The following is a 14,591-nucleotide window of genomic DNA, read 5'->3' as shown; positions in this document are numbered from 1 at the left end:
AATTGTGCAAGCAATATTGTTCCCAAAGTGATATTGATTGAATCTGCTTCATTTACGGGCTGATAAGGTCTTTCGAATTAACGACACGCTATGGGCCTAAGCTTCAATCGTTTGACTGGCCGGACTAGCAATATCTCTTGCTCGTCTAGGGTACTGCCTTATCATCTACTTCGATCCATTCGCCTTAGCCATGTCCTGTGTCATTCCCCGGATCCAGACACCGTCTGGTTTGAAGGTTTCTTCAATCAGAAACTTCTGGCTCTCATCGGCATAGTCGACGGGTTTTCTATAGAAGAGCCTATCGACCACACACTCGACACTCTGTCCAGCTTTGACGACACCGTCCTCGCCATCGCTCTTGCCATCGGATTTATCGACACGGCCCCTTTCGTCCGTCAACTCGTCATACGCACGCAACATTGTCGAAATTGGAGTGATATATTCCGGTGGCCAGAGGGCCGTGACTCCAGAAGGTGTCATGGCCGTGTCAACATATGCTGGACAAATGCAGTTGACGGCAATATTGTCGGTGGCCAGCAGCGGGCTGACCGCCCGCGTCAATGCCAGAACTCCATGCTTGGTTGCATTGTACAATGGAGCCAAGGGAAATGGGTACAGACCAGCGCAGGAAGATGTAATAACCAATTTAGGGTTGAATGTCGCATGTGGAGTGTCGGTTCCTGAACTGGCTTTGAGGTCACGATTGGTCTTGCGTGCGTAGTAAACAAAGAGTCGTACGCCGTAGAAGACGCCCGTCAAATTCACTTCGGCTGAGGATAGATCTGGTTTTGGGGGTTCGCCATCCAAATCCCATGGGCCTGCGGTGATGTGGTCGCGTTCTGAAGTCCCTGCATTTGCGGCGACGAAGTCGATCTGGTTATTCCCGGACCACGCGTAGGCCTTTTTGAATAGAGCAGCTTGTTGGTCCCATGATGTTACATCGGTCTCGACGAATATGTGGCGTTGTGTGTCAAGCTGTGAGGAAATGGCATGATATCCTTCGGGTCTGATGTCGGCGATGACGACCTTCCAATTGGGTTTGGCAAGAAGGTGCTTGACAAGACCAAGGCCGATGCCAGAGCAGCCACCTGGGATGTGAGCGATGGTATAGATCTTGGGAACAAGCCTACTTACCAGTTACAATGGCAGTCTTTAAATGGGTCGACATGGTTGGTGTCTATGGTCACGTGATGACACTCTTCAAGCTTGATCGACAGTCTGTCAGTCAGTCAGGGTTTCGGCGTAGGTGTATGATATTTCCGAGAGCCGATATAAGATGGAGAATATGTATTGAGATCACAACAGAGAGTCAGAATGTCCAACGGCTAGGCAGAGAGGTTAAAAAAAAGGGTTGAGAGTGGCCCATCTGCCATGTTAAGCTATCTTGAATCCCTCCTCATAAAAGCCAGAAGACATGCTTTGATCAGTAAGTAGCATTGCTCGTCATGTTCGGTTGGAGCCACGCGTGCTTACCGAGGGTTCCCTGACATGTTAAGATCCGACTAAGAAAAACAGGTGCCGCCGAATCGACCCTATAGAGTCAAACTCGGCGGGGAGAGAGAAAGCATGGAGTGTGATAGAAGGACTTTGAGTTCAGGCTGCCCCTGCCCCGCATTGTCAGTTGGTTTATTACTCCGTAGACCTTTGTCTATCATTGTCCAGAACATCAACATTCCTCTAATAATTTGTACGATAGGAAGGACATCTGGCGCTCTAGGCGCAATATATCATAGGAATCTTTAAGACACGTGACGATATCATGGATGTCCTTTACTACGTCTTTGCCACATCTCAACTGTTTTCTCAAATATCTGATCAATTCAAGAACTAACTTAGGTAGTCTCTCAAGCGAATATTTGTGCATAGACCAACTTACTTGGGATAGCCTAAGGGTGAATCGGGGCGTCCGGTGCTCTTCCGGATGGATTGCCCCCTCTTCTCAAGCCACTTTGAGTCATACGAGGATGACAGGAAGAATTCTACGTGTCCTCGGGTGTGGACACTTGCCTTGTACCATAATTCTACTTGATTCCATAAGCGCTCTTGATATTTAGCATCCTCCTTCAATACAGGAAGCTCAATTTATTCAATTCGACTCCATTTGATCTTCTTATAAGCAATTGGTGATACATTAGCATTGTAAGCAGAGGAACTACTGAGTAGCTAGTCTTTTCTGCATTCTGCAGTTCTGAGCTCGTATTCAAGGTCTCACCCCATCCATAGTCCCATGGTTTTCGACATCGTGCTCGAGTACTCCTTGCCAGGTCCAGGTCCAGGTTCACTCATGCCCGAACTGACTCCCTGACACTCCACAACGGAGCGACCGTCTCCACGGCACGTTCCACCACAGCCTTGACTCGATCTCGAAGTGCTTGGAATGAGCATTCGACCTCCAATGTCTCCAGCCATAGTGTAGCAACATACTTGTCAACCTTGATTTGAAGGCCCGGTACTGGGATCCCTAGAGCAGCGAGACGCGCCCGTTCCGCTGCTTCCAGGGCTTCCACTTCTTCCTCATTCTCAGAGGTATCCTCTTCTTTGCCAATATTCGCGGACTTGTCCTTGGTCTGTTGTGGTAATCGAGGTCTCTCGATCGGTACAACGCCATCTCCGAATTGCTCTTCTAGGAAGAGACACACTCGAGAAAACCGATCTTCCGGCAAGACGTTAGAGAAGTCGTTCTTGAGCGCCTTGGTGCCGTTCGAATGGTGGTGCGAGTGGGTGTGAGAAGACTTGCTCGACGAATACTTGACCGCAGCTGGACTGCTCTCAACCGTCATCAAGACAGCCATGACGGCATCTGCTATGCCGTCATTCATGGTGTTTCCTTCCCATTCTAATTCAATCTGCTTTTCCCGTCCCGACCATTTTAATGTGACGCATCCCATGATCAGGAAAGTGTGCTCCGGTTCCAGGGCAATCTCTTCATCTGCTTCTTCTTGCTCTTCCCCTTCTTCCTCTTCAGTCTTGTGTCCATTGGTTTCAGCGGCATGTGGACCATTGCTTCTTCCCTTCTCCACCTTATCTGATTTCACCACGCCCACTTCTTCGATACTGCCGAACGTGCCTTCTAATGCCCACCGGATCAACTCCACACCTGCAGCAGCAAGTGTGATATGTTGACGGCATACGATGGTAGTGGTTGTTAGGCCTGCATATTCTCGAAGGTCTTCTGGCGCCATCAGGCTAAGCTTGAATCCATTTTGAACCAAAACCCCACTGACTACTCGACCATCCTCGACGTCGTTGGGTGTTGGTAGCGTCATTTGTGCAAGTTTGCCCACCACCTTGGCCACCTTATCCTTGCGAAATGCGATCCTGATCTCCGCCCCATTCTCAGGGCTATAGACTTTCGTCTGGTGAGCATTGGGGTTGTTTGCCAATCGTCTTGTGTTGAGGTCCAGCAGTCGTGATCGTAATCGTGCAGCCTGAGATCGTTCTCCATGAACCAGAATCACATGAGGAGCGGCGACTTGTTCAATGAATTCGACATTCTCCACTCCTGTCACATGTGCAGCAAACTGGAACTCTTCCACTGTACATCTTCGAGGAATCATCACGGCGGCATCGTCGTCTCTCTTTCGACCCATGGCTTGGTTCGGCCCTGTTCCTCCTCCACTCATGATGGCTGGAATCATTTCAGGTTCGTGCAGGATGGTCCTGGCCATGGTACCTTCAACATTGTATCCAGTCATGACCACGCCATTGCGTTGATCTGGTGCCCATCTTTCTAAGAGAACCCGTGACATGCCTGATTGAAGCATGCCAGGAGAAGCCAGCATAACACAGCCACCCACGTCGTCGAATCGATCGAGGTTGCGTAAGCTTCGCACGAATCGAAAGTCCCAAGGTCCAGCACTGACGCCCTTGGCATTTCCAGCTGCCTCTGCCTCTGCCATCCTTTCTCGGAAAATTCGTTTGATATTGTCGTTCATGGCATTAATATAAGTCTGATACACGACCATGCATTTTCGAGCCGTGTTTCCGGTGTAATAGATTGGATACTTCTGAAGTTCGGGGTGCCGCTGCCAGTAGTCCTCGAGAATGAGCAAGAGCTCTTGGGCACGACCAAGAGCAAACACTGGCATGAGAACTTTGCCACCCCGATTGATGATTCCTGATACCGACTTGAGCAAAGCACTTTCTCTTTCAGCTCGAGGAGGAGCATTTGATATGCCAAATGTTGACTCTGTGATCAGAACATCGATCTTGCCAACTGTCTCTGGATTGGGAACCTCGGCTGCAATGAGATGCCTGTCCTGCTCTCTTGAATAATCTGCTGTGAAGAATATGTTGAGGCCGGCAATGTTGATCAGGAACATGGCGGCCCCTAGAACATGGCCCGCCGGGTATGGTGTTATTCTCACTCCGGAGACGGTATGTGTCGTGTAGAAATCAATGGTTTCGATTTGAGGCAAGGTTGAGATGTGATCAGCTTCGGTGTAAAGTGATGTCCTTTGGTCTGACGTCGAAGATGTGTTGCTGACGCGAACCGAGTCTTGGATAAGCCACTTGTAGATTGCTTTAGTGGGATGAGTCATGAAAACTCGACCGTGGAAGTCGGTCTTTGCGAGAACATAAGGTAGGGCGGCAGCATGGTCAAGGTGGAAGCTAATGGAATAGAGGTGGTCAGCAACGCAGACTGGAAAAGAGGTTTGCCCGGCTAAACACGCTGAAGGCACAGGATACAGCAGGATCGAGGGAGCACTTAGAGGAGACGGTGGGATTGGTGAACATGATTGTATTGATGAGGGTTCTAGATACAAAATTTGTTCAACCAAATCGGCCTTTGGTGCCGTCCCGATTGTCCAACCAGACCTTCGCTCTTGAATTTCTGTCTCCCAAGACATGTGTTTGATGCAGGCAGAGACATGGGGCATGTCCAATTTGTACGACGAACCAACATGAGACAAAAGAGAGATTGAACCTACTGGCTGATGAGGAGGATGTCGACAGTACTGAGATCAAAGTCGTCAAAGTATGGCATAGCGGACATGCCTTCTCGGCCTGTATGCATACCAGCATCTAGCTATAAGGATGATCAGTGGCCGTCCGTGTGATTACTCTTCCAGAAGGACATACCATGACAGTCTTGCCCTTGTATTGCAGAATGTGACATGATCTGCCGACCTCTTGACATCCTCCCAACCCGACAAAGACAAGTTCATCAGTGGGATCAACGGGTTCCTCGTCCTCGACCGCAGTCATGGCTGCGGCTTTGCGCTTTGTAGCCATTATGAAAGGCTACGGGGTACGCCGCAGAGGAGACTCGATCAGGAAGAGTTGAAGAAGAGCAGTCCGAGGGTGCGAATGAGTTGCACGAGACAAGCCAACGTCAGTCAGGTAGTCCTCGATGTTTCATTCTGCAGTGCAAGAGGCAGAAGGAGAGGGATCGAGGAAGAAAAGTAGTTTACGCGAAAGGAAGACAGATGGAGGGTGAAGGACACAAGGGTTTAAGGTGCTCAGACGTCGCAGACTAATAACTTGAGTGATAATAATGTCAGTAGGAGGAATGTCGCGGTCCACGTCACGTGATTTAGCCTCCCATCTAACTTCGGTTCCCTGGCTGCGCTGCGCTTTGGTTTCCTTTGGTTTGCTGTTGCTTTCATCCTCCACTCCAGTTCGAATCTCAACTTCTCTGCGTGTTAACCTGTCGCCTTCACGCCCTCGCATCACGACTCTCCATCCACCCTCTCGAATCAACAATCGTATCGCCATCATCGTACGTTCGACGTCTCGTCGCGCACATGTCGACACGACATTATTAGGCATGGTACGGACCAGACTGAGTCCCGGCGTTGATTTGCGCCATTCGACACCTACCAGAGCAGCAACGTCTCTCCCCCCGGTTGGCCACCAGTCAACGCTCCTCATATTCAGGTGACGAGTTCATCCAGTATGGCCCAACCACAGCCTGCCTCATCTCGTCCTCCTCTACCTCCCACTCAGACCTCGTTTCATCGCGACTTCCCTCCCTCCAACAGTCGACCAAGCCCTCAGTCGCCGCAAATGCCCGTTCCTTATTCCACGCCCTCCCCCCAACAATTCTCCCCTACTTTCAATCAGCCTCCGGCCAAAAGGATGAGAATGTCTCCCGAAATTCAATCACCGATTCCCGCATCATCTCAACCTGCAACACCTACGGCTCAACCTTCCACTCCCATCGGCGGGCCTAACGTCAATGGGTCCACCCCTAACATGCTGCGACCCGGGTCGATGGCTCCTCCTCAACGACCGGTCGACAAACCTGAAAAGCCTGGCGACCGGAACTATGAGGATATTTTGTCTGGCACGGGAATCAACATTGAAGAGGAGGCACGTATGTTATCCAGGCCTGACTATTATGCCAATTCTGCTCAAAACTCTTTTCAATCGCGACCCGGATTCGACAGCAGAGCCAATTCTTTCACTGCGCCCGGTTCCCAAGGCGAAGGTACCGCTATGTCTCTAGACCAGCTCGATGGCCAGCCTCCTATTCCGAGTTATCAACCCACCGCAGAAGAACTAAAGTCACGAGGAGAGCAACGCCTGGACTGGGAGGCGGCGAGACATAGTCAGCATCCACTTTGGGATATGTTTTTATTGGGCGGCGCGTTAAATGAAAAGATTCGGAATATCAGCATTTCAGAGCATCTGGTGGATCCTCAATCAGGCGTTCTAGTCAATACTCAGAAAGTCGGCCCCCCACCAGTTGTACGTGTTAATGGCCTCGAAGCTGCTTCTCGGGTCATTGACAGAGGTCAAGCCATCCTGGACACGGGCCAGAAAGGTGAACGTCTATCCGAGATTATGAAAATTGTCAGCCTGGCCACAAGAGCCCGCCTTACCGGATTGATTAGCTCAGCCTCTCGGATATCTCGCGAACGACAAGATCACGCCAAAGGAAAAATCCCCGACGAGTGGCAAGACATCGCTGTGCCAATCAAAGCTCCCACGGATCTTCCTGAAGGCATGGTGAGCCCAGCAGGCAGCAGCAGTTTGAAGCGTATGATGACCAAAGACTCTCCCTCGACTCTATCTAACCGTGACCCAGGCACTCTTTCACAAGCCAACGGCGAGAAAAGCGCTCTCGCGCGCCTTGTCGATGTTCTGGACATAGCGTCTTCAGCAGACCGAGCCCGAGAAGACGCACGACGTCAAAAACGACTCAAACGGAGAAACGCAGGAAATGCAGAGGGCACCTCTGGGCCTAACGGGGTAGATGCCGCCGCAGAAGCCGCTCTAGCTGCCATGGAGGCCGAGAAGAAGACGACCAAGAAGGAGAGGAAGTTGGCCGAGTCCAAATTCTCAGAGCAACAACAGCATAAGTCGGCCAACGAAGCAGCTCGAATGGCTGTCTCTGGGCTCATGGGGAACCGTTTTGGAGGCAAGAAGCAGAGGACCTACGACTGGATGAACCCTGGAAAGGGAGCCAGTGCTGCGTCAAGTCCGGCTGCGACGCCTGGAAGAGCAGCACCAGGCTCCGGAGCCACCTCTGCTGCTACAACGCCAGCTGGTGCATCGGATCGCGCTCGAACAAGCCAGATCGCCAAGGGAAAGCAATTGGGACAATGGGATGAGACGAAGGACGCCAAGATTCAGGCACGAGATGTATTCCTCGTTTTAGAATCAGACGGGCGGGCTTCTCGATCTTACATTCGGGGTCTCAGCCTGCCCGAGACTTGATGTATTTCTCTTGCGGCTTTGGTGCCTCGGTGTGATTATGCGCACCGCAGGACTGAGTCGTGACCATCTTTTGATCTACAGATTTTACGGTCGAATAAAAACACCGCATCGGGTCATGGGCATTGGAGGTTATGGGGATTGGTATCCAACATGCGGATGAGAGGTGCATTGCAGTCTGCTGTAACATACAATCATGAAACAGGCAAAAAAGAACTGTAGAATTTTTGCGGTCTTCATATAGAAGCCTTCATTTCGTCCTAATGGCACCGACACTCTTGATTCCATGGCTGGAGGGCGAAGCCAGGTTGCTTGCATAATTACCTTACAAAGGAAATACGTTATAGGAAGCCTCTCATTATATGGCTCTGTCTTTGGCGGCAATGCGCTGTTCCGCGCATACCTAGTCAAGCCGTGCTCCAATCCGGCGACTGCGGCTCCCTTAATTGGTGGTGGCGACCGAACATGCCCCGGGAGGAGTGATCGTGATCTGCCACACAGGATGAGAGTTGGCTTCACCGACAACAATCCCCATGAAGCAGGTGATATTCGATGGTTCCATGGATCCTGATTCCGGCATAATATCTTTCCCGAGTCAAGCCGTTCAAGGTGGCAACGTATTTGACCTGTACTTCCCTGGAAACTTCCCACTGTTTTACCACTTCAGATGCTGAACGCACATGATGGAAAATATGCGAAGCTGAATAATGAGGCGTAGGGTAATTTAGGGAGACGTGAAATACTGGCCTTCGACAGCTGTAGCATCATTGTCAAGGTAGATTTGGCACGGAGATAAGGGGTGTTTTGCCGCCAAGATGATATCTGAGACTCATACTATGTACACGACATACAATTGCCATGTTTGCAACCTGGACAATCTTTGAGTCAAGTCTTCAGTTCAGAGACGGAATTTGAAACAGCCACTGAATTTCATATCATAGCCTAGCAGATTCCAACCATTACCAGTGGGGAAAAAGCACAGCACGTCAGAGACGTTTTAGTGCCTCATGGCATGGCATTCGAGGGGCTTAACTCGCATGGACTGGTCACAGCGCGAAATGGGCTGGCGTGCAGGAGAGAATGACAAGAAAGTTAGCTAACAGGCCATGGAGGGGCTCTAACTCAGCACTTCGGATCGTCTGTGATCTGCTGGTTAGAAATGACGGCTTCACGACTTTGCACATGAAAGAACACCTTACAAATTATGGGTTTTCACACAAACGTCCATTACTATAAAACATCCTGCGTATTCCTGTGGGCTTTTAGAGACCTGGTATGTTCTTATTATTCAGCAGTCTAACAAAGTCCAAAGTCACATAGGACGCATGCAGATGAAGCAAGGTGTGCGGCCAGATAGCCAAGCCAAAGAGGCGAAGAAGATGGGGATTGGGGGTCCAAGAAGAAGTGGGTTTCGACCTCCACTAACTTAGAAGTACGTAGAGAATACGAAGAGTGGAAGTGTGTCGAAATCGTTGGGCTAGGTTCAACTTTCAGTCATTAACATGTACTTTACTTAACTGCCCGTGCTTATCAAGTCACTGTATGAGTAGAAAATGACAATGGATAAGACTTAACGATGTCCCCCTGAGACAAATGACTAGGTGACGAGACAACCCAAACGCTCTGCCTGGAATAATAATGACTACCTAGGTAGGCAGCGTAGGTACTTGGGAAAGGCGGAGGTCAGCACCCCATCAAGGACTGTTTTTAGATATCCGTGTTTCCAGTTGCACGCCTGGGAACCACCCCAGGGCTTCTCTCTCAGTTGAATTGCAGTGAACAACACTCCTCGTCTCTGTCTCTGCGTACAGGCAGTGTAGTATCCTCTGTGCCTCTCTACCAGGCTTGGCCTTCTCTTTCTTATCCTCTTCAAAGTTGCCAATAAAAATCGAGTCGGTCGGTCGCCAGCGTGGATCTCTTCCTGACAGGGTCAGCCTAAAACTGCCTAAGTTCCAGCGGTATCGACTCAACGTTGTGGTCGATCGACTGCCTTACTCCCCCTACGGACTTCCGGTTTCTGTGGCTCTGCACTCTGGCTGGCCACCGGCCCACTGCCTGTATCCCTTAACCAAACACCCTGGTCATCCTGCCACCATTTGGCTTTTCAGCACCTAACCAAGGCCCCAACAGCGAACCGCCGGGGCTCCAAGTCGCCCGCCTCTCTGTGGTCCCTTCGATTCCTCGTCACGTCACGGCCTGGACAGAAACCGCTCAGCCAACGGCAGCTACTGCGGTCCTGGTCCTGCGGTGCTGCGTCCCATCTACACCACACCATCGACGCCATCGCTTCCCTGCACAAGTTGATCTCTCGCCTTCCCCAGATATCTTCTTCCATCTCATCACCACCCTATCTACCTAACAGTGCAATTGCTTGTCAACAGTCTCTCTCTTCATGCCCGAACCATGACCGGAAAGTTTCTTCAGCACCTCTGACGATCCAGCAAAGACGTTGCGTGGGCTGTCTCTTCCTAGTCAAGTCCGTCCGGCGTTCCACATTTTCGCCAACGAGAACGAGAGAACTCTGCCTCGACGACCATCCTCCAACCCTATCTGCCTCTCAACCCTCCTCCAAACACGCCATTTCTCTGCCCTGCCTTCTACCTCACCTTTTGAAAAACCCTGACCATCATCATATACACCCATCTCGTCCCTAAATTGCCAGATTTCGATCCTCACTCCAACCTGCGCATGTTGGAAGTCGCGGCTTCTGCCGATCCACAACTGTTACGTTGTTGGACTAGCCGTCGTCACTCCACAACCTCACCCTCGACTTCCAACCCAAAATGTCTACTCCTTCAGTAGCAACCACCATACTTCCCCCACATCATTCTCAGTATGGCTATCCCCACCAGAATCTCTACTCGCCTACGACACGAACATACTCGACTGCCAATACGTTGCCTGCCCAGCAGAGAGTGAATAACCCTTACCCTACCTACCCTACCGCCGGCGGAGTTAGCCAGTATCCTAGACCTCAACCTTCTCCTGCTATTTCATACCGACAGCCTTCGAACCCTTCGATGGCCTCATCCCTGCCCACCTCATCGCAGGCTGCAAGCAAACAGCCCGACTGGGGTGAATTTTACAAAAATGGTATCCCCAAGGAAATAATTGTCATCGATGACGATTCACCAGAGCCTGGCCCTGACCCTCCAACAAACGTCTCGAATGGACAAAGATCTGATCATACTCAATACTCCAACGGTCGAAAGCGAAAAGTTGACCAGGGCTATGAAGTCGAATACACAGATAGTCCCACCTTTTCCACACATCCAGCAAAGTTTGGTGGCTCCTCATCTGCCTCTTATCAATCCGGCGACCGGACTCAGTCTCTGCAGACCGTGACCGCCCCTACTTCTCTCGAGTCATACCCTGGCAACAATGCCAGTAGTAGCTATGAAGACGTAAGAGCCGTTGGTCAAAAGAGAAAACGAGTCCAACCCCAGAAAGAGACGAGAGCACAGGCAAAGCGGAAACAGCAAGAATCCACAACCGATGCCTTTGCAGATTACATTCCCCCCTCTAAGCCTCTAAGGAAAGCGGCTGATGTTCATGTTCCCCTGGTTCGCGATGTAGGTTGTGTCACTTTCTGTTCACTTTCCTCCGCTGACGGTTTCTAGACCCTACACAAACACCAAAAGGTGGATGACGATGATGGACACTACCTTGTCACTCCTAATGCACAACTGACAGATAGATGTAAGTCAAACACTCTGTCCAAAGAGCAGCTGATAGCTAAACTTGTCACAGATGATATCATCAAACTTCTGGGCCAAGGCACATTTGGTAAAGTTGTCGAAGCGTACGATCGCAAAAAGAGAACAAAATGTGCCGTCAAGATCATTCGATCTGTTCAAAAATATCGGGATGCTAGTCGAATCGAGCTCCGCGTTCTTTCTACGCTCGCTCTCAACGATAAGACGAACCGCAACAAGTGCATCCACCTTCGAGACTCTTTTGACTTTCGCAACCATATCTGTATCGTCACAGATCTCCTAGGCCAGAGCGTCTTTGACTTCCTCAAAGGGAATAGCTTTGTCCCTTTCCCGAGCTCACAGATCCAGGCTTTTGCACGGCAATTGTTCACCAGTGTTGCTTGTGAGTGTGCATTCCGACGCCTCTTAAGAGCCATTACTGACGTTCCATCTAGTCTTGCATGACCTCAACCTGATACATACCGACCTTAAGCCTGAAAATATCCTCCTCGTGCATAATGCGTACCAAACATTCACCTACAATCGAACCATTCCCTCGTCTTCTCACACAACCTCAAGGACCGCGCGTCAGAGAAGAGTTCTCCTTGACAGTGAGATCCGCTTGATCGACTTTGGATCTGCAACCTTTGATGACGAATACCACTCGTCGGTTGTCTCGACAAGACACTATCGTGCGCCAGAAATCATTCTGCAGCTGGGTTGGAGCTTTCCGTGCGATATCTGGAGTATAGGCTGCATCATTGTCGAGTTCTTCACTGGCGATGCCCTCTTCCAAACTCATGACAATTTGGAACACCTTGCCATGATGGAAGCGGTTTGCAACGGCAAAATCGACACCAAACTGGTCAAACAAGTGTGCCAGGGAAGCCGAGGGGCGAATGCTAATTCGGCGTCCAAGTTCTTCAATCGTGGCAAACTGGACTATCCCAACAATGATACTTCAAAGGCTTCCAGAAAATACGTCAAAGCAATGAAGCACCTTCACGTGAGTGGCGAGTCTATGCATGTTGATGAATGGTGACTAACATGACGACAGGAATTTATCCCCGCCAATACAACATTTAACAAACAACTATTGGATCTTCTCAAAAAGATCTTTGTCTACGATCCTAAGAACCGCATTACCGCGAAGGAAGCCCTGAAACATCCCTGGTTCCGAGAAACGATGATCGATGACGGCACAGAGGCAATTCGGATACGAGAAGAACGTGCCAACGCTGGCCCCGATCCTAAGCGAGCGCGGGTTTGACAGTGTTTGGGGTGACACTCGAGCAAGACAACGATGTTGAGTATTGTGAATGATGATGATTTCAGAACACTCGAGCTCGGGCCTCAATTAAGTTGGCGAAGGAATTGTTTCTGCAGATCACGATCCCCCTGAGGCATGAATGATGTGATGAACACCCCGGGTACATATGAGTGCAAGGCATGGTGCATGTGATATTGCTATGGAAGACTGTAGGAAGGAGACGCGGTACACGGGGTCATTGGAATGGCCACGGGGCAGCTAATGGCCGAGCTCTTTTCCATTGTCGGACTTATCCATCCATGCACACGACCCTAGCTAGAGGTCACTCACGCTCAAAGGTGCACCGTCGGTAGAGATGAGCTATTAGTATTGTTTTCATCCTCGGAGCCATGGCATGTTTTGTCGCACAAGCTAGTCTGACCATGCGAGTGGTGGGACGTAGGGGGTCATGCAGACATACAATAGTCGTAGATGTGAATGTGCTTAAGACAGAAAACCATTTCGCAAAAGAACTTTCGGGTAGAAAGATGGGGAAAACGTAGCTTTCGCCATTACTATGAAAAGATAAGCTGATGACTCTACTAGCTGGGAGTTGTGCGAATTCTTCCAAGAGAGGACCTTAAGTATATTAGCGCTGATCGAAATCAAGTGGGAGCAAAAGAAGACTAAATGAGATGAGATTGTCTAAGTCTGTGTTGTATCTGAGTTTCTATCATTCCCTGTCACCAGCCCTGAGCTCATGCCTCTGGCGGGGTTGAAACGTCCAGGGTACTCGAAGAACGTGTGAAGTTGCACACTCGTGTAACTCCATGAGGCGAGGCGGGGATTGATTTGCCGTGAAGGATGAACATCTTGCACAGTTCATCCGGTGTAAAGATTAGACGGCCAAGAATTAAATACCAATATTTGGCGGCAACGATCTTGTTGTGAACTTCCACGATGATGTCGATGTTGAGGTAGATGTCGAGGACATGTTTGGCCGGTCACCCCTGATCGACATTGTTGGGAGGGATCTCTTGATATAGTGTCAGATTATGTGAGGATAAGTGAAGCCCACGCCTTGGCTATAGAATCAACGCACCGAGCCTCCTGTTGCCAATTTGTCATCGTTGGCAATGATAGACCTAGGTGCTGGGCTTCTGGCGTTTTGTTCCACTTGCAGTGCGGGAGAATCTGCAGCATTGACTTGTCCCTCTGCGGCATTTGGTAGTGGGAGATCTGGTGTTGGTGAAGGAGAGGATGTTCCTTCTGGGGTTTGTTCCTCTTGGTTCAAAGTCTGGACAGAATCGGAAACAGAAACAGGGTCGACTTCGTTGGCGGATGGTTCTTGTTGTGTCTGAGGAGGCAAGTGGCTGTCCTGCTCCTCGTTCACAGGATTTGTCGCTACCTCCGCAATGTCTGGAGAGTCTGTATCAGCTTTAACTCTGTCCTTCGACAGAATTGACAAGACCATCAGATGGAGCAGAATTTGAGGCAGCCTTCAACGCCTGAGCTCGCTCTTTTCGACTTTTGCGGATGGCCATGACCTGAGCATACTGCTTGGGCATCAAGATCGTTGCTAGAGCAAACCAAACACTGTTGGTGTGGTCACCACCAAACCATTTCAGTTCAGGCACTTTCTGGGGGGCCATCTTGAATTGAGATTAGTTTGAAGTGAGGTATAGAAAATGTAGAAACCTGAGGGAGGATTTGATGGGATACTTATAATAGATTCTAGTCCAGCAGGTCAGACCAAACCTATTCATAGTCATTACTAGCCAGAGTCATCAATGCCGATTCACGCATGCTTCACTGAGTCACATAGAGTCGAGTTGAAACAGTGACACACTCGTCACTGAATCATCACCAACGACAATGTCAAGCCTCGTCGAACTCATCTCGCAAGAAAGTGCCGGATTAGAGTTAAAAATAAGCAATGACTAGAGCTGCAGGAGCCAATCGCGTAAAGTGACCGATGCAAGAGA

At 50.0% G+C, this 14,591-nt stretch overlaps 5 protein-coding genes across 7 annotated transcripts; 2 read left to right on the top strand and 3 right to left on the bottom strand.

Annotated features, from left to right (window-relative positions):
* Nucleotides 1–45: 45 nt before the first annotated feature.
* Nucleotides 46–1,513, bottom strand: PV10_01139 (uncharacterized protein). The gene is made up of 2 exons (XM_016365308.1): nucleotides 1,135–1,513; nucleotides 46–1,088 (listed from the first exon to the last, which is right to left on the bottom strand). The coding sequence occupies exons 1-2, from the start codon at nucleotides 1,166–1,168 to the stop codon at nucleotides 166–168; spliced, it is 957 nt and encodes a 318-aa protein (XP_016228957.1). The 5' UTR covers nucleotides 1,169–1,513; the 3' UTR covers nucleotides 46–165.
* Nucleotides 1,514–2,095: 582 nt separating this feature from the next.
* On the bottom strand, nucleotides 2,096–5,446 carry PV10_01138 (uncharacterized protein). The gene is made up of 3 exons (XM_016365307.1): nucleotides 5,083–5,446; nucleotides 4,932–5,029; nucleotides 2,096–4,611 (listed from the first exon to the last, which is right to left on the bottom strand). The coding sequence occupies exons 1-3, from the start codon at nucleotides 5,233–5,235 to the stop codon at nucleotides 2,283–2,285; spliced, it is 2,580 nt and encodes an 859-aa protein (XP_016228956.1). The 5' UTR covers nucleotides 5,236–5,446; the 3' UTR covers nucleotides 2,096–2,282.
* A 182-nt stretch (nucleotides 5,447–5,628) lies between these two features.
* Nucleotides 5,629–7,995, top strand: PV10_01137. Of its 2 annotated transcripts, XM_016365306.1 has the most exons (2): nucleotides 5,629–6,985; nucleotides 7,034–7,995. In XM_016365306.1, exons 1-2 carry the CDS (start codon nucleotides 5,899–5,901, stop codon nucleotides 7,663–7,665), a joined length of 1,719 nt encoding a protein of 572 aa, XP_016228955.1. In that variant the 5' UTR covers nucleotides 5,629–5,898; the 3' UTR covers nucleotides 7,666–7,995. The 2 variants fall into 2 exon arrangements, with proteins under 2 accessions (XP_016228955.1, XP_016228954.1); XM_016365305.1 differs by having other exon boundaries at nucleotides 5,629–7,995.
* Nucleotides 7,996–9,933: 1,938 nt separating this feature from the next.
* On the top strand, nucleotides 9,934–13,282 carry PV10_01136. Of its 2 annotated transcripts, XM_016365304.1 has the most exons (5): nucleotides 9,934–11,234; nucleotides 11,283–11,361; nucleotides 11,413–11,760; nucleotides 11,813–12,363; nucleotides 12,415–13,282. In XM_016365304.1, exons 1-5 carry the CDS (start codon nucleotides 10,446–10,448, stop codon nucleotides 12,625–12,627), a joined length of 1,980 nt encoding a protein of 659 aa, XP_016228953.1. In that variant the 5' UTR covers nucleotides 9,934–10,445; the 3' UTR covers nucleotides 12,628–13,282. The 2 variants fall into 2 exon arrangements, with proteins under 2 accessions (XP_016228953.1, XP_016228952.1); XM_016365303.1 differs by having other exon boundaries at nucleotides 11,283–11,760.
* A 397-nt stretch (nucleotides 13,283–13,679) lies between these two features.
* On the bottom strand, nucleotides 13,680–14,258 carry PV10_01135 (uncharacterized protein; the record flags this gene model as incomplete). Its single annotated transcript, XM_016365302.1, has 2 exons — nucleotides 13,680–14,025; nucleotides 14,078–14,258. 2 exons carry the CDS (start codon nucleotides 14,256–14,258, stop codon nucleotides 13,700–13,702), a joined length of 507 nt encoding a protein of 168 aa, XP_016228951.1. The 3' UTR covers nucleotides 13,680–13,699.
* Between the last annotated feature and the right edge of the window lie 333 nt (nucleotides 14,259–14,591).

This window comes from Exophiala mesophila, assembly GCF_000836275.1.
Source record: "Exophiala mesophila strain CBS 40295 unplaced genomic scaffold supercont1.1, whole genome shotgun sequence".
In the NCBI taxonomy this organism is placed as follows: Eukaryota; Fungi; Ascomycota; class Eurotiomycetes; order Chaetothyriales; family Herpotrichiellaceae; genus Exophiala; species Exophiala mesophila.
Note: the sequence above shows the minus strand (reverse complement) of the source record. Positions and strands in the feature narration are given on the sequence as shown.